The sequence below is a fragment of the Chlorocebus sabaeus genome, chromosome 1, assembly GCF_047675955.1.
Source record: "Chlorocebus sabaeus isolate Y175 chromosome 1, mChlSab1.0.hap1, whole genome shotgun sequence".
In the NCBI taxonomy this organism is placed as follows: domain Eukaryota; kingdom Metazoa; phylum Chordata; class Mammalia; order Primates; family Cercopithecidae; genus Chlorocebus; species Chlorocebus sabaeus.
In genome coordinates, this window is record NC_132904.1 from 28,396,247 (window position 1) to 28,415,308 (window position 19,062).

The window sequence follows — 19,062 nt, forward strand, 5'->3', positions numbered from 1 at the left end:
CTTGTCACTTCTCTAGAAATTTATTTTTTGTTGTTGAAGATGCTATATGAGCTGAAATTCAAAGCCACGTATTTAAGAACTACTAACTCCCTGGGTGTGACCCATGTATATATGAAACCTACAATATTAATAAGCTTCTGTTTGTTTTTCTCCTATTAATGTGTTACAGGGGTCTGTTCCAACTAAGAGCTTAGGGGGGTTGGAAGAAAAACTGTTTTTCTTCCTCTATACTGGCATTAGGCCCAAACAATGGTGGCATTCCTGCCATGGCCCAGCTAGCTTGCTGACATCCTGACAGCTCCCTGGATGCCCCTGTCCCCCAAAGTCAGTGAGCTGAGCCAGCAGGAACGTGGGCTCCAGGGAGACTGCAGCAACATGGCGCCCAGCTCAGAGTAGGGCTGCAGAAGGCTGTTTTCCATCAGTGTCGTTGAAACTGGCTCGTTCCAGCTCCTGGGAGGAATGAGTGAGGAAGGGAGGGAGGAGGGAGAAGAACCAGCAGGCAGCAGGCTGAGGCCAGCACCCTCCGATCTGTGGTGGCTGTGGTTAAGCTGGTGTCTCCAGAAAAACATGATCAGGGTGGTGAAAACGGCCAGCTGGCCCTGGCTCTTGCTGTGGTAAGAGGCCCAGGAAGGGGCAGGAACCTCACTGGAGGACACTCCTTTCTTTGAAGCTCAACTACTACAACTCCATTAAAGCGAGAAGAGGGGTATCAGGTTCCCAATTTGAGTAATCCATTTCCGCCTCTGCGTCTCTCTGTAGGTGCTGGCTCCCCTGGCCCCGAAGTACCGTTGCTGCCATCATCTAGCATTTTTTGAGTGCCTACTATATGCCAGGCACCATTCCTGGGGACAGAATAATGAATAAAACGTTTCTGCATTTCGAGGGTTTATATTTCAGACAATAACTGGGCTTATTATTATTATTATTAGAAGCCTTATCATACAGCTATTTCTACAAAGACTGGTCTGAGAGCTATTTTGTATTATATTATAGAGATATTTGTACTGAACCCATCTAGACTGCAGTGTCACTGAGAGAAGGAACAGATCTGATTCATCTCCAGATTTTCCAAGGTGCCTGGTACAGAGCCTGACACTCACTGATGCTAGGTTTAGAGCCATCAAAAAACGGCCCCAACAGGATTTGTCCCCAAATCCAGGAGCCCCTTTCCTTGCCATGTGGTGGTACCTACAGAAACGGAGTGGGAGACAGCAGCTCGATAACATCTGGCCACACATACAAGCTGGCCTGGCATTTCCAGTTGGTTTCAAAGGGAAATCCATCACAGTAGGTTTCTCTACTCACCCAGAGGAAGAGTGTAACAAAGCACAGTTTCTGGTATCAGATATAGAAAGATTAATGTCCTAGGCACACCAAAATGATCAAAGCCACTGATCAAAGATGTGGATCAGACAAGCACCACCACAAAGGCATAGTATCGGTCCTTGGGGAGGAATCATCAAGGGGGAGAGGTTACTGCAACCTCCAGAGGCCAGGAACGTGAGTGCTTAAGATGCAGAGATTTGCTCTGACCCACACAGGAAGCAAAAGGCTGGGCACATAATCAGTGCTCAGTTAAACAGTGCTGGTATCATGATCACCAGGCCTCTTGACAACTTGAGAGCTGCACTCCTTACCCAGCGTGTACGTGGGGCCTGAGAAGCTACGGTCCCCGCTGATGCCGAGGAAAGGAGAAACCACTTGCTTCACCAGCTCCTCCAGTTGCAAATAACTCTCACTTGGGCCTGTGGGCTCGTGAACACTCTGGAAAATGAACAACCAAGATACACAAAGGTCAGTGTTCATTGCCATGACCAGCAGGTTTTCATTCAACAAATCCTGATTGTCCTCCTCCAATGTACAAGTCTGTGTTGCTGGCAGGCAGCATCGCTGCAGTTAGAATGAAAGAAACTGAGGCCTGAAGCCTTAGTCACTTGCCATGGGTCACTGCAATTAGAACTGTGCATGGTTAGTACCACAGCAGCCTCTCACATTGGGCCACCAATACAGTGTGGGTGTCCCACCTCCAAGGATGAGATCTGACTGGTTTCAAGGACAATAATCTTACCCACATACACTGGTTCATACACAGCATAGAGACATTTAACATATATAATGCACAGAGGTCTCCTGATAATGTGAAAAGGAAGGTCCTCTTATTATCCCCCTTCTATGGATGAAGAACTAAAGACCCAGAGAGCTTAAATACCTTGCCCAGAAAAACACAGCCAGTAAATGGCAAAAACCCTGGACTGGAACCCAGGCTATCTGGCTCTGATCCCCTCTTCTGCCACTTGCTAACAGGCTAGAAAAGAAGGGAAGAAAGAATATGGAAAAGTTCAGGGTGATAAGAGAAAAGGAGAATTCTTCTAGAGCCAGGAATAGTTTTAGCCCCAAATGAAGAGCCAGTTAAAAACCCCAGCATGACAGAAGTCCTCAAAGCTAAGCCCTGAGTAAAGAACAGTCAAAACCAGAAAGAAGCCAGTAACCAACGTTTTCTAGAAAACTGGCAGACTCCTAGGGAACTCAGCTTCTTGCTGGAAAGGACTCAAACATGCTGTCATGTTGAGCGGCTACAAAGAAGCAAAGCCCACCTGGCAGAAGAAGGGACTGGCCAGGAAAGAAACAAGTCTCCGTGGGGCTGTGCCCAGCCCAAGGGGTTAACATGTCAAATTCTCGAAATGGAGTAGACTGTAAATCACTTTCACTTTCAAAGTAGGCTCTGCTCCAGTGTGGTGTTTCAGGGATTGAAGGGGAAACTGGTCAGGTAATGAGGCAGGAAGGGCTGACTCCTGCAGGCTGGTGATCCCAGGGGGAGATGTAAGCTGCCAAGGAAACAGGCTCTTCCTTGGCCCCTTTTTGGTACCATCACACCGACATGGGTGTGGCAGGGGCTGGGGGAGAGAGGACACAGCTTCAGGAAATACAAGGAGGCTGAGGCGGGGGCTATGGTGCAGATTTGGAGGTAGAAACAGGGCCAGAAGAGATGCAGAGAAAATGAGTGGCTTCTCCCCCAAACCTTGCATACATGCGAAACAGGGAGGGACCACAGAAAAAGGAGAAGTGGCAAAAGGTGAGAAGAAAATGGATAATGAACACGTGATTTGGAGCTGGATGGTTTTCTCCCAGAAAACTCGCTGCTGAGAACTTGGCTTGTGCACAGCCCTCTAGGAAGGTGCTGTCCTCAGCCCCTGGCTTGGCTGCCAAACAGCTATGGAATTTGTGTGGTCCAGCGTAAAATGAAAATGCAGGGCCCCGTGTTCAAAAATCATTAAGAATGTCAAATGGCGATGGGAGAAAATAAAAACAAGCTCAGGGTCCTCTGAGCACAGGCTGCACAGTCTGCACACTCTGCCTAGCTGGGACCCCTGAGAATGCACCATTCTGACGGTGGTCTCAGGACCTGTCTGCATCAGCTGGGAGGGAACTGATGTTCACACTGGTCTATATCTCTGACTCTGCCTCTCACTGGGGCGGTTTGAAGGCAGCACACGTGGCCCACTGTAGGAGTATTTGTACATTTTGGGAAGGGTAGACTTGGGTCAGGGACACTGTGGAAAAGCAACAGAAAAGACGGAGCTGAAGGCCTAAGGGCTTCTTTCTCTGTAGTAGGCTCAGGTAGTTTTGAAAAAGATCAGCCCCAGGTCTCATGGCACTGTGGAAAGTGCAGGTCTAAGGAGATAATGGACAATTCTAAGTACTGAGGCCCAAATTTCCTGTAGCAGATATGGCCCCAGGGCAGTGCCACCTGGAAGTTTCATTCAGATCCAGAGGCCACCACCCCTGCTGCTCAAGATGGACTTGGGCCAGGGAAAGATCCGAGTTCTTCACAGCCATACCCCCAGCCCCAGGCTCTAGAGCTCCTGGCAAGGAAGAACATGGGCCAAAGGCACCATTCCCAGGAAGCTCTCGGGGAAGTGATGCCAGCTGCCCTGCAGGAGAGTGGATGATCTTTAATGGTCTGTAGGGTGCCTGTGGGGCGTTTCCCAGTACCCTGGGAGACTGCAAAAGGAAGGCAGTAGTTGCCAAGAAAGGCAAAGTGGAGGTAGGAAGACAAGGGCTAAGGGATGGGGAGCAATCAAGCTCTGTTATCAATAAGTACAAGACCTTGAGAAAGGCCACCACCTTCTCTGAACCTCCATCTCAGCTGTGAGATGGGGAAAATAATGGTATAGACACAGGAGGAACTGCTTCCTTGCCTGACTTTCCAGAAATTCACCATGACCCCAGAGCTTCTCTGACTGTACTTCCCTCTGCCAAGAGAAGAAGCCCTGCGTGATGGTCACCAACATGGGTGTGAGGTCAGGGACCCAGAGTCAGTCCTGCTCAAGCTTCTACTAGTTGGTGCTATATTCCATGGCCAGTGTTTAATTAATACCTATTATGTGTCAAAGACTGTGCTGGGTGCTGAGGGCTCAAGGGCAAGGAGAAAACATTGACCTGCCTTGATTAGACAGGGACTTGAGGGGCCCGGAAAACAAAGTGTTCTGAGCAGGAGGAATGGTGAGTACAAAGATCCCATGGCAGCCAGAAGCCAAGAAGACCAGAGCAGTGGGGAAGTCAGGTTCCAGGCAGAGATGGAAGGGTGGGAGATGCCGAAGGCGAGGGTATAGACTTGGGCTGTTTTTCTAAGATCGACTAGAAACCACTGCAGAGTTTGAGGCAGTCCCATGGAGAGCAAATTGGGGTGGGGACCAGAGTGCATGACGGCAGATTCTCCTGGGCAAGCAGTCTCACCTGTCTTTGGGGACTCAGGGCTATGATGACAGCTTTCTCATACGGTTGCAGGGCTACCTGGCCCAGGGCCCAGAATGTTGGAATGTGATAGGTGTCTTTCATTATAGACACAGGCCCTCCTGTTCCAGCAATGACAGGTGACAGCCTTCACCTGCAGGACTGGATCAATTCTCCTTCCCACAAAACCAAACAAACCACCACCACCCAAAACACAAAGGAATCGCTTCTCAGCTCTAAACTATTATAAACTGAAATGGGAAGATGGGAGCCCAACTTTCCGAATTTTCCTATCAGAATCCCAAAGGGCTCATTTTCAAGACTCCTTATTCAGGAAGCACGATCTAATTAAGGCTTCTCAGACCCACATGCATTTTTCTATCCCCCTCCTTCTCCATCTCTTCCATAAAAATACTTGACCTGGCATTCCGGCCAATTACACCCACCCTCATCCTATTAGGCAACTCTTCCTCCTCTCTAATTATAGGAAAGGGGGAGAATGCCCAGAAGGATGGCCCAGCTTCAAGGACTGAAACGTAACACCAGCTGGGGAATGTGGGGGAAGGATTGGGGCCCCAGTGCCTGACATTCCATCACTGCTGTGAGGGCAGCAAGGGGTCACCACTAGCCTGATCAAGGATGAAGCCATCTTCCCTGAGGAAGGGCTCAGAGCTAATGCTGCAGCATCTGAACTTGTTACGGAGATGAAGAGGCATAGCAGTCACCTCTTGGGGGTGTCCCTAGCCAGAAACTCTAGTCTTTGAGAACTGTGTGCCCCCACCCATAGGAATGAGTTTGCCAAGGCCATGTTTATACTGCTTGATCTTATTCAAGGGTCATGGCTGATCGGGCAAAGAGGAATCATCTAGCCCAAGCTGGACCAATTAAATTATTTCCTCTGGGGAGGAAGCACGGTGTGCATAATTCCAAATCTTACTGCCTCTTCCTAGCTGAGGGACCTCAGGCAAGCACACAAACTTACTAGGTTTCATTTTTCTCACCTCTAAAATGGGAATAACAACAATGCCTACTTCATACGGTGATTGTCTCGATTATCTGATTAAGGAAACAACACACTTAAAGTCCTTGGCCCGTGCCTGGCACATAGCCAAAGACCAATAAGTGTTAGCTCAACTTCCTAGTATTGATTTAGAATTGGGATTGAGTGACACTAGGCAGCCACTAGCTAGTCTCTTACTGGAAGCACATCAACTGTGAGGTGTCACATTCGATCAGGTAAAAACCAAACACAGAACACAAACCTGCAGGGAGAAAAAGACCAAGTCCAGGAAAGATAGGAAAGACGAAGACAGACAAGGTAGCCCAGATACAAGTAGAGACTAGGAAGCAGAGGAAGGATGGTGGCTTCCTGGCCTGAGACAGCCTCATTCCTGATTGTAATCCCTCCTGAAGTCCATCTGCCTTGAGAGTTTTCCAGGGAGTTCCTCATCTGCTTAAGCTAGGCCAAAGTGTATTATTTGCTGTGACTTGCAACTTGTGGCTCCCTGGCATCACTGGAGAGGGGAAAAGGGTATCTACTTCCTGAATGAAAGACTATGCTTCCTTCACTCCCGAGTGCAATCTTGGCACCAAGCACAGCACCAGGACCTAACAGGTGCTCAGTGAATGCACATCAAATGAACAAATGAATGAACGAACGAACACGGGCCAACAAACTAAATAGTAGTTAGCCAAGTTAAGGTGCTCTGGTCACTAGGTTCCTTCCCGCTTATCTCAAAAAGGCAGTCTCTTCCCTCGCTCCCTCCCTTGGCCTTGGGGCAAGTCTCCAGCACAGCCTCACCTGCAGGATGAGCAACATCTGGACAATGGACGAGGGCAGCTTGGACTGGGCCAGCAGCAGCAGGTCACCCAGCTTCACCTTCAGCAGGACCAGGTCTCGGAAGCCCAGGAGGGAGATCTGGCGGATAGTCAGCTCCTGGCCCTAGAGAGGACAGAGAAGGGAAGGCTGTGAGGTGAGATCTCACTGAATCTGCCACCGATCATGTGAAGCTCAAGACAACACATGTTTACATAGCACCAAAGATGGGATGAGGCATCTGCAAGGGCCAGTGTGTCTTTCAAAGAGCCAAAGACCAAGCTCCTCTAGAATTAAAATGTAGTTAAGATAAGGCATGACTCAAACTGCCTACCTAAATGACCCAAAGACAATACAAGGCACATATAATCAGGGCCACACTATTATAAGTGCTATAACTGGTCAGAAAGGAGAGAAAGAGAAAGATGGGAGAAACAAAGAAGAAGATCAACACTACCTCCCTACATTCAAGGCTGTTTTCCCAACTTCATCTATAATACATCTGAACACCTATCATACAAATAAAGAAAAAAGCATGGGACCTCTTAGATTGTTGTATAAATACCAATAATTGAGGAAGAAAAATAAATAGGAAAGTAAAAGGAGGAAAGGGATTTGTTCAATTGTTGGGATGCGGTAGGGAGCAGAAGGTGAAAATAATAACTATCAATAAGCTAACATGTATTAAATTCTATGTGCCAGGCATGATTCTACATAGTTAAGATGTAAACAACACATGTAATCCCCACAACCACCCTTTGAGATAGGTACCATTATAAAACTCATTTCGCAGATGAAACACCCAAACACCCAGAGAGTTACTATAATTCAACCAAAGTAGAGCTGCTTTCAAACCCAAACTTCTTGATTTTAGAGCTCCTCAAGTTTCCCAAGACGAAAAGAGAAAGGAAGGTACATTTTTCAGACTCTCCTTTGCACACATACATACAATGCGCACTAAAACTCAGTTGCTCTTGGTAGAACCAAACCCATTTCACAGATGAAAAACCTGAAAACTCAGAGAATTACTATAATACACCCAAAGTAGAGCTGGGTTTCAAACCCAAACTTCCTGATTTTAGAGCTCCTCAAGTTTTTTAACAACAAAAGAGAAAAGAGGGTGCATTTTTCAGACTCTCCTTTGCACACATACATACAAATGCACACTAGAAGTCAGTTGTTTTTGGTAGAACCAAAGACATCATTAGGGTACCGTCCCAAGCTGACGAAGGTTTAAGGATGTTTTATATTTCCTGCAACCCCGTAGAGTTTTATAGAAACATGGTCAGAGTGGTTTTGCTATCTCCATATCCCCTGATCCCCCACATCCAACAGATACACACAGTCACCACCCATACCTTTCAATAACATAAAAAATTATAGAGCTCACATTATGTTGAGTGCTTTAAGTTATCTTATAATGAGGGACTTTGATTGGGTTTTTATTCCTTCAATATCTTTTAAAAGTTGGCCAGTTGGTACTACCTCTGTTGGATGGATTGATGGACAGAGATGTTAAGGCAACAGGAGAGAGCCAGCATTAGGCAGCATTATTCTGGCCAGGTCCTGGCTCTTGGTCCTGTGTGATGCTGGAAGCAGAGGAGACATAACCAACTTTTTGTTTACAACCTTCCAGGGAAGTGAACAACAGAACTGTCTGATTTAAACTATAGAATGTGGGAAGAGAGAAAAAGGAAGACTGGGGCAGGCAACCTTCTAGAAATTAGAACAGCAAGTCTGGTGGGAAGGAAAGACTGCAAGGCAAAAGGAAACAATTCTAGGACCTCCTGCTCCAACAACTGCCAAATCACTTTCCAGAACTGATTTTCTAGGAATTCCCTAGAAGGTCATCAAGGCATCCCGAAGTACCATTCATCCACCGGAACTGCACTCCAAATAGACAATTATTTTGCCTTACTGTTTTTGGTTTTGTATTTACATCATAAAACATTTAAAGGCAAAGATTAAAAGAGATCAGAAAAAAGGGCTTAAGGTAAAGTTACAAGTCCTCTTCGTCCAATCTCTTATTCTCACTCCACACTGGTAACTGCTCCTTGAGGTTTTTACTTATATTCTGGATTTCTCCAGAAAGCTCCTATATCCACAAAACCACACATAAAACCTTTAAACCCACACAGATATTATACCCCTCCTACTGTTCTGCAGCTTGCTTTGGTTCACTTTGTATATTTTGGAAATCTTTTCATACCAGCACATATTGACCCACTTCACTCTTAAGGCTGCATAATATTCTACCACTGTATGAACACACTCTGTGTAACCAACCATCTCCTGACCAAGATGCTTTCATTTGCACACGTGTGTGTGTGTTTCAAACATATTTATCCATGCCATGTTGGGCATATTTTGTCAGCATATCCTGATTATTGTCCTGCAAAGGAAAATTGCTCAATCCAAATATGCCTTTAAAAAGTCTTTAAAAAATACTGCCATGTTGCTCTCCAAAAAGACTGCATCCGTGTGTACTCCCAGCAACAGTGTATAAGAGAGCCTACTGTCTCACACCAACTGGGAGGATGATTTCTTAAGTAGGATGATTAGGAAAATACATGTCATGACCCCACTTAGGCAACTCTCACGAGCTGTACCCACACTTCTATAACAGTGCCAGTATATGGTAGACACTCATCCATAACAGTGCCAGTATATGGTAGATATTCATCCATAACAGTGCCAGTATATGGTAGATATTCATCCATAACACTGCCAGTATATGGTAGATATTCATCCATAACAGTGCCAGTATATGGTAGACACTCATCCATAACGTGCCAGTATATGGCAGACACTCAACAGTCATCCATTGTCAACTCATCTGCTCAGCCAATGACATAGGAAAACCACACCCAAATAACTGGATTATCTGCTGTGATTCCAACACATTTTATTGTACAGAGAATAGTAATGATAATGATATTGATGATGATGATGACAACTGTTAAGCCCTTACTGTATGTCATATGCAAAATTAAGTGCTTTTCATGTATTATCTCACTTACTCTTCTTAACACTCCTGTGAAACAAGTTTTATTATCTTCTAGAAGAAAACCAAGGCTCAGAGAGGCAAAGTTATCTTCCCAAGAATATCAAGATGATAAGCAGCAGACTGAGGATGTGAACCCAGGTCAGTGACTTGGTTTGGATATTCGTCTCCTCCAAATCTCATGTTGAAATGTTTTCTCCAGTGTTATAGGTGGGGCCTAGTAGTAGGTGTTTGGGTCATGTGGGCGGATCCCTCATGAATGGCTTAGGTGCCCTCCCCTTGGTGATAAGTGAGTTCTCAGTTAATTCACATGAGAGCTAACTGTTTGAAAGAGCCTGGTGCCTCTTCCCCCATCTCTTGCTTCCTTCTCTCATCATGTGATACACTGGCATCCCATCACCTTCCACCATGGTTATAAAAGTTTCCCAAAGCCTCACCAGGAGCAGATGCTGGTACTGTGTTTCTTATACAGTCTGCAGGACTGTAAGTCAAATAATAAACCTTGCTTTTTTCAAAAAAAAAAAAAAATTACCCAGTCTCAGGTATTCCATTATAGCAATGCAAAATGAACTAATACAGAAAATTGGTATAAGGAGTAGAATGTTGCTAGGAAGATACCTGAAGGTGTGGAAGCAGCTCTGGAACTGGGTAATGAGCAGAAGTTGGAAGAGTTTGGAGGGCTCAGGGCTCAAAATATGACAAAAAGACAAGGGAAGGTTTGGACCTTCTTTGAGACTAGTTAAATGGTTATAACTAAAACACTGATAGAAATATGGACAGTAAAGGCCAGGCTGAGATGGTCTCAAATGGAAATGAAGAAGTTATTGGGAACCAGAATAAAGATCACCCTTTTTATGCCCTAGCAAATAACTAGACTGCATTGTGTCCATGCCCTGGGGATTTGTGGGAGGTTGAACTTAAGAGTGATGACTTAGAGTGTCTGGTAAAATAAATTTCTAGGATGGGTGTGGTAGCTCACAACTGTAATCCCAGCACTTTGGAAGGCTGAGGCAGGCAGATCACAAGATCAGGAGTTCGAGACCAGCCTAGTCAATATGGTGAAACCCTGTCTCTACTAAAAATGCAAATATTAGTCAGGCGTGGTGGTGGGCACCTGTAATCCCAGCTACTTGGGAGGCTGAGGCAGGAGAATCACTTGAACCCAGAAGGTGGAGGTTGTAATGAGCTAAGATTGTGCCACTGCACTCCAGCCTCGGTGACAGAGTGAGACTCTGTCTCTAAAAAATTCTAAGCAGCAAAGCATTCAAGATGTGGCATGGCTGCTTCTAACAGCCTAAAATCAGGAATAGGTGTAAAGGAATGACTTAAAGTTGGAACTTATAATTAAAAGGGAAACAGAGTATGAAAATTTGGAAAATTTGCAGCTTGGCCATGCAGTGAAGAAGGAGAAGGCATTTGCAGGAGAGAAATACAAACGAGCTGTGGAACAATGACTTCCTAGAGAGATTTGCATGACTAAAAGGGAAACAGGTGCTGATAGCCAAGACCACAGTTTTAAAAAGGCCTTGAAGTCATTTCAGAAACCTCTGGGACAGTCCCTCCCATGACAGGCCCAGAGGCCTAAAAGGAAATAATGGTTTTAGAGGCCACGCTCAGGGGATGCCCAGTGCTACCTCAGGATACTGCTCCCCACATCCCAGTTTCTCTGGCTCCAGCAGTGGCTCAAAGTGCCCCAGGTACCATTCCAGCTGCTACTCTGGAGGGAGCAAGCTATAAGCCTTGGTGGCGTCCACATAGTGCTAAGTCTACAGGTGCACAGAGTGGAAGAGAGAAGGAGGCTTTGCAGCTTCCACCTAGATTTCAGAAGATGTATAGAAAAACCTGGGTGCCTAAGCAGAAGCCTGCTGCAGGGGTGGAGCTCCCACAAAGAGACTCTACCAGGGCAGTGCCAAGGGGATATGTGGGGTTGGAGCCCCTGACACAGTCCACAAAGGGCCACTTCCTAGTGGAGCTGTGGGAAAGGGTTGCTGCTCTCTAGACCCAAGAAGGGTAGAGCCACCAGCTTGCACCCTGAGCCTGGAAAAACCACAGGCACTCAACTCCAATCTGTGAGAGCAGACCCAGGGGCTGGCACCCTTCAAAGCCACAGGGGCAGAGCTGCCCAGGGCCTTGGGAGCCCATCCTTTGCATCAGTGTGCCCTGGCTGTGGAACTTGGGGTCAAAGACTATTTTGGAGCTTTAAGATTTAATATCTGCCAGGAGGCTGAGGCAGGAGAATGGTGTGAACCCAGGAGGCTGAGCTTGCAGCGAGCCAAGATTGCACCACTGTACTCCAGCCTGACTGACACAGCAAGACTCTGTCTCAAAAAAAAAAAAAAAAAAAAAAAAGATTTAATGTCTGCCCTCCCCTGTTGTGTTTCAGACTCAAGTGGGGCCTGCTGTCCCTTTCTTTTGGCCAAATTCTCCCTTTCGGAATGGGAATGTTTACCCAATGCCTGTGCCACCATTGTATCTTATAAGTAAATAACTTGTTCTTGATTTTACAAGCTCATAGGTACAAGGAACTTGCCTTGAGTCTCAGATGAGACTTTGAACTTTTGATTGAGTTGATGCTGGAACAAGTTAAGACTTTAAGGGATATTGGGCAGGAATGATTGTATTTTGCGAAGTGAGAAGGACAGGAGATTTGGAGTACCAGGGGCAGAATAATATGGCTTAGATATTTGGTCCCTCCAAACCTCATGTTGAAATGTGATCTCCAGTGTTGGAGGTGGGGTCCAGTAGAAGGTAGAGTCATGGTGACAGATCCCTCATGAATGGCTTGGTGCCCTCCCCTTGGTAACGAGTGAGCTCTCACTCTTTTTTTTGAGATGGAGTCTGGCTCTGTCGCCCAGGCTGGAGTGCAGTGGCCGGATCTCAGCTCACTGCAAGCTCCGCCTCCCGGGTTTACGCCATTCTCCTGCCTCAGCCTCCTGACTAGCTGGGACTACAGGCACCCGCCACCTCGCCCGGCTAGTTTTTTTGTATTTTTTAGTAGAGACGGGGTTTCACCGTGTTCGCCAGGATGGTCTCGATCTCCTGACCTCGTTATCCGCCCGTCTCGGCCTCCCAAAGTGCTGGGATTACAGGCTTGAGCCACCGCGCCCGGCCGCTCTCACTCTTTAGTGAGTTTTCACTCTATTAGTATGAGAGAGCTAGTTGTTTTAAAAAGTCTGGCTCCTCCTCTCCATCTCTTGCTTCCTCTCACCATGTGATACACTGGCTCCCCTGTTGCCTTCCGCCATAAGTGAAGGCTTGCTGTGGCCTCACCCAGAGCAGACGCTGGCAACTACACTTCTTGTTCAGCCTACAGAACCATGAGCCAAACAAGCCTCTTTTCTTTATAAATTACCCAGTCTTGGGTATTCATTTATAGCAACACAAACAGACAAACACAGTCAGTCATGAGCTAACTCAGCAGCTCATGCTTTGAACCACTTTGTTCCTCTTTGGTGCTGCTCCCCCTCCCTCATTTCTTACCCAGATTATTCTGTTGTCATCACTTCTTCATATGAAATACCTGTAGTTATTTGGGTCTAGACTGGGCCTGAGTAGTTATAGCACTCACCTGGAGAACATGACGGATTTTTGCCTTTGGGACTTCTAAGCCCATGGTTAAACATTACACTCTCAGAAGAAAAGGCCTCGATTTATAAGTGACCAGTGGGGCATATTGAATTGGTACCTAGTATTTCCTGTGTTTAAAGGTGAGCTGAACCAGGCCAAGGACAGCAACATGCCACGACCATTTATGTTAGAACTGGCTCCAATATCCCAGTCTCTCAATATCTAAATTCCTCCCCAGCATGGGTTGGGGTGCAGGGGGCTTTATCTTGAGAACTCCTTGCTGGTTTGCAACCCATAAATTCTTTTTCTAAATGCAGAATCTGGCCTTCAATGTAGGCAGAAAATACTTTTAAGGGATGGTGTGGGGTACCTGGTTTATACCAACCTGCCACATAAACAAGTTAATCATTGCTTTCTTCAAGGATCATTTGGGGCCATTAACCAGAGCACTGGCTTGTTACCAGGCCTTAGCCATCTCTTAGGCCCACAATGAATCAGAGAAGGAATTCATACTAATCCAGAATTGGCTTTTCTTTTCTTGTTTTAGGCTTGGGGGTGGGGGGAAAGCATAAGAAAACCAAGCCTGTCTCCTCACAACCTACATCCTCCAAAAAAAATAACAGTGCATATCCCTGTTACCCAAATGCCATCCAGTTTCTCTAGGCTAAGCACAAAGAAAAAGTAAAGCCTAAGAGCATACAGTCCCATAAAATGATAAATATGTGAACCTGATCAGCTGAGAGCAAAAAGGAGGAGGAAGGCACAGTTTGCCTCCTTCTGGGTATGCTATATACCTTTGATGCCCATTTGCTACAGATCTTCACCACCTCCCTGGAATATTCCCTGTCCATAATCTGAATTTGGACATGCCCATCTCACCCATACCCAATTCAGCTAATTGAATAAAGCAGGGTTAGCACATGTGTATGGTCTCAGGCGTTAACAGGAAAAGAGAAGCCAGCAAGGTTGGGACCATGGCAAACTCAAGAAGAGAAACAGAATTCAAGTCAGTCAATGGGGAGTGAAGAGGCAAACAGGGGCAATATTAATTTTTGCCAGAGCTTACCATCCTTCAAGAGAACCAAAACAGAGCTATCCTTAGACCCACATGTCTGGGCTCCTGCCTGGCTCTGAGCTTTTAAGACCCTCCCCATCCCCTGCCTTCACTTTTGCCCTCTTGACTATACTGGGGCTAGGTCCACCCAGATTCTGCATTCTCCATTCTAGAACCATCTGGACACCTGCACCCTGGAATTCCCTACACAAAAGGCCTGAAGAGAGACCCAGGGCCCTTTGAAATGGTGGTACCATGTTGCTGTCCTGGATCTGGTTCAGCTTGCCTTTAAACACAGAAGGCAGCTGGTTCCAAGACGGCCAAATAGGAACAGCTCCAGTCTACAGGTCCCAGCGTGAGCGACACAGATGGGTGATTTCTGCATTTCCAACTGAGGTACCGGGTTCATCTCACTGGGGCTTGCTGGACAGTGGGTGCAGACCATGGAGTGTGAGCTGAAGCAGGGTGGGGCATTGCCTCACCCAGGAAGTGCACGGGGTCAGGGAATTCCCTTTCCTAGCCAAGAGAAGCCGTGACAGATGGTACCTGGAAAATCGGGACACTCCCACCCTAACACTGGACTTTTCCAATGGTTTTAGCAAATGGCACACCAGGAGATTATATCCCGTGACTGGCTTGGAGGGTCCCACACCCATGGAGCCTTGCTTACTGCTAGCACAGCAGTCTGAGGTCAAGCTGCAAGGAGGCAGCGAGGCTGGGGGAGGGGCGTCTGCCATTGCTGAGGCTTGAGTAGGTAAACAAAGCAGCCAGGAAGCTCAAACTGGGTAGAGCCCACCGCAGCTCAAGGAGGCCTGCCTGCCTCTATAGACTCCACCTCTGGGGACAGGGCATAGCTGAACAAAAGGCAGCAGAAACTTCTGCAGACTTAAACGTCCTTGTCTGACAGCTTTGAAGAGAGTAGTGGTTCTCCCAGCACAGAGTTTGAGATCTGAAAACAGACAGACTGCCTCCTCAAGTGGGTCCCTGACATCTAAGTAGCCTAACTGGGAGACACCTCCCAATAGTGGCTGACTGACACCTCATACAGCCGGGTACCCCTCTGAGACGAAGCTTCCAGAGGATCAGGCAGCAACATTTGCTGTTCTGCAATATTTGCTGTTCTGCAGCCTCCACTGGTGATACCAAACAGGGTCTGGAGTGGACCTCCAGCAAACTCCAACAGAACTGAAGCTGAGGGTCCTGACTGTTAGGAGAACTAACAAACAGAAAGGACATTAACACCAAAACCACATCTGTACATCACCATTATCAAAGACCAAAGGTAGATAAAACCACAAAGATGGGGAGAAACCAGAGCAGAAAAGCGGAACATTTTAAAAATCAGAGCACCTCTTCTCCTGCAAAGGAATGCAGCTCCTCGCCAGCAACGTAACAAAGCTGGATGGAGAACAACTTTGACAAGTAGACAGAAGTAGGCTTCAGATGATCGGTAATAAACTTCTCCAAGCTAAAGGAGGATGTTCAAACCCATTGCAAAGAAGCTAAAAACATTGAAAAAAGGTTAGATGAATGGCTAACTAGAATAAACAGTGTAGAGAAGACCTTGAATGACCTGATGGAGCTGAAAACCATGGCACGAGAACTATGTGACACATGCACAAGCTTCAGTAGCTGATTTGATCAGGTGGAAGAAAGGGTATCAGAGACTGAAGATCAAATGAATGAAATGAAGCAAGAAGTTTGAGTAAAAAGAAACAAACAAAGCCTCCAAGAAATATGGGACTATGTGAAAAGACCAAATCTATGTCTGACTGGTGTATCTGAAAGTGATGGGAAGAATGGAACCAAGTTGGGAAACACTCTGCAGGGTATTATCCAGGAGAACTTCCCCAACCTAGAGAGGCAGGTCAACATTCAAATACAGAAAATGCCACAAAGATACTCCTCGAGAAGAGCAACTCCAAGACACACAATTGTCAGATTCACCAAAGTTGAAATGAAGGAAAACATGTTAAGGGCAGCCAGAGAGAAAGGTCGGGTTACGCACAAAGGGAAGCCCAACAGACTAACAGCGATCTCTTGGCAGAAACCCTACAAGCCAGAAGAGAGTGGGGGCCAATATTCAACATTCTTAAAGAAAAGAATTTTAAACCCAGAATTTCATATCCAGCCAAACTAAGCTTCATAAGTGAAGGGGAAATAAAATCCTTTAAAGACAAGCAAATGCTGAGAGGTTTTGTCACCACCAGGCCTGCCTTACAAGAGCTCCTGAAGGAAGCACTAAACATGGAAAGGAACAACTGGTACCAGCCACTGCAAAAACATGCCAAATTGTAAAGACCATTGATGCTAGGAAGAAATTGTACCAACTAATGAGCAAAATAACCAGCTAACATCATAATGACAGGATCAAAATCACACATAACAATATTAACCTTAAATGTAAATGGACTAAATGCTCCAATTAAAAGGTACAGACTGGCAAACTGGATAAAGAGTCAAGACCCATCAGTGGGCTGTATTCAGGAGACCCATCTCATGCACAGAGACACACATGGCTCAAAATAAAGGGATGGAGGAAGATCTACTAAGCAAATGGAAAACAAAAAAAAGCAGGAGTTGCAATCCTAGCCTCTGATAAAACAGACTTTAAACCAACAAATATCAAAAGAGACAAAGAAGGCCATTACATAATGGTAAAGGAATCAATTCAACAAGAAAGGCTAACTATCGTAAATATATATGCATCCGATACAGAAGCATCCAGATTCATAGAGCAAGTCCTTAGAGATCAACAAAGAGACTTAGACTCCCACACAATAATAATGGGAGACTTTAACACCCCACTGTCAACATTACACAGATCAATGAGACAGAAAGTTAACAAGTATATCCAGGAATTGAACTCAGCTCTGCACCAAGCAGACCTAATAGACATCTACAGAACTCTCCACCTCAAATCAACAGAATATACATTATTTTCAGCACCACATTGCACTTATTCCAAAACTGACCACATAGTTGGAAGTAAAGAACTCCTCAGCAAATGTAAAAGAACAGAAATTATAACAAACTGTCTCTCAGACCACAGTGCAATCAAATTAGAACTCAGGATTAAGAAACTCACTCAAAACCACTCAACTACATGGAAACAGAACAACCTGCTCCTGAATGACTACTGGGTACATAACGAAATGAAGGCAGAAATAAAGATGTTCTTTGAAACCAATGAGAACAAAGACACAACATACCAGAATCTCTGGGACACATTTAAAGCAGTGTGTAGAGGGAAATTTATAGCAGTAAATGCCCAAAAGAGAAAGCAGGAAAGATCTAAAATTGACACCCTAACATCACAATTAAAAGAACTAGAGAAGCAAGAGCAAAGACATTCAAAAGCTAGCAGAAGACAAGAAATAACTAAGATCAGAGCAGAACTCAAGGAGATAGACACACAAAAAACCCTTCAAAAAAAATCAATGAATCCAGGAGCTGGTTGTTTGAAAAGATCAACAAAATTGATAGACCACTAGCAAGACTAATAAAGAAGAAAAGAGAGACGAATCAAATAGACACAATAAAAAATGATAAAGGGGATATCAACACCGATCCCACAGACATACAAACTACCATCAGAGAATACTATAAACACCTCTACACAAATAAACTAAAAAATCTAGAAGAAATGGATAAATTCCTGGACACATACACCCTCCCAAGACTAAGCCAGGAAGAAGCCAAATCCCTGAATAGACCAATAACAGGCTCTGAAATTGAGGCAATAATTAATAGTCTACCAACCAAAACAAGTCCAGGACCAGATGGATTCACGACCGAATTCTACCAGAGGTACAAAGTGGAGCTGGTACCATTCTTTCTGAAACTATTCCAATCAATAGAAAAAGAGGGAACCCTCCCTAACTCATTTTGTGAAGCAAGAATCATCCTGATACCAAATCCTGGCACAGACACAACAAAAAAAGAGAATTTTCAACCAATATCCCTGATGAACATCAATGCAAAAATCCTCAATAAAATACTGGCAAACTAAATCCAGCAGCACATCAAAAAGCTTATCCCCATGATCAAGTGGGCTTCATCCCTGGGATGCAAGGCTGGTTCAACATATGCAAATCAATAAATGTAATCCAGCATATAAACAGAACCAAAGAGAAAAACCACATGATTATCTCAATAGATGCAGAAAAGGCCTTTGACAAAATTCAACAGCCCTTCATGCTAAAAACTCTCAATAAGTTAGGTATTGATGGGATGTATCTCAAAATAATAAGAGCTATTTATGACAAACCCACAGCCAATATCATACTGAATGGGCAAAAACTGGAAGCACTCCCATTGAAAATCGGCACAAGACAGGGACGCCTTCTCTCACCACTCCTATTCAACACAGTGTTGAAAGTTCTGGCCAGGGCAATCAGGCAGGAGAAAGAGATAAAGGGTATTCAATTAGGAAAAGAGGAGGTCAAATTGTCCCTGTTTGCAGATGACATGATTGTATATTTAGAAAACCCCATCATCTCAGCCCAAAATCTCCTTAAGCTGATAAGAAACTTCAGCAAAGTCTCAGGATACAAAATCAATGTGCAAAAATCACAAGCATTCTTATACACCAATAACAGACAAACAGAGAGCCAAATCATGAGTGAACTCCCATTCACAATTGCTTCAAAGAGAATAAAATACCTAGGAATCCAACTTACAAGGGATGTGAAGGACCTCTTCAAGGAGAACTACAAACCACTGCTCAACGAAATAAAAGAGAACACAAACAAATGGAAGAAGATTCCATGCTCATGGATAGGAAGAATCAGTATCATGAAAATGGCCATACTGCCCAAGGTAATTTATAGATTCAATGCCATCTCCATCAAGCTACCAATGACTTTCTTCACAGAATTGGAAAAA

At 45.2% G+C, this 19,062-nt stretch overlaps 1 protein-coding gene across 2 annotated transcripts in view; it reads right to left on the reverse strand.

The window, feature by feature from the left end:
• The window catches only part of PRR5L (proline rich 5 like), a 93,851-nt gene that overhangs the window by 12,085 nt on the left and 62,704 nt on the right, over positions 1 to 19,062 (reverse strand). For both annotated transcript variants that reach the window (XM_037999513.2, XM_037999514.2), the window contains exons 7-8: positions 6,536 to 6,676; positions 1,638 to 1,764 (exon numbers count right to left, since the gene is read on the reverse strand). In XM_037999513.2, the coding sequence (XP_037855441.1) occupies positions 1,638 to 1,764; positions 6,536 to 6,676 (268 nt within the window). The remainder of the gene's footprint in view (positions 1 to 1,637; positions 1,765 to 6,535; positions 6,677 to 19,062) is intronic.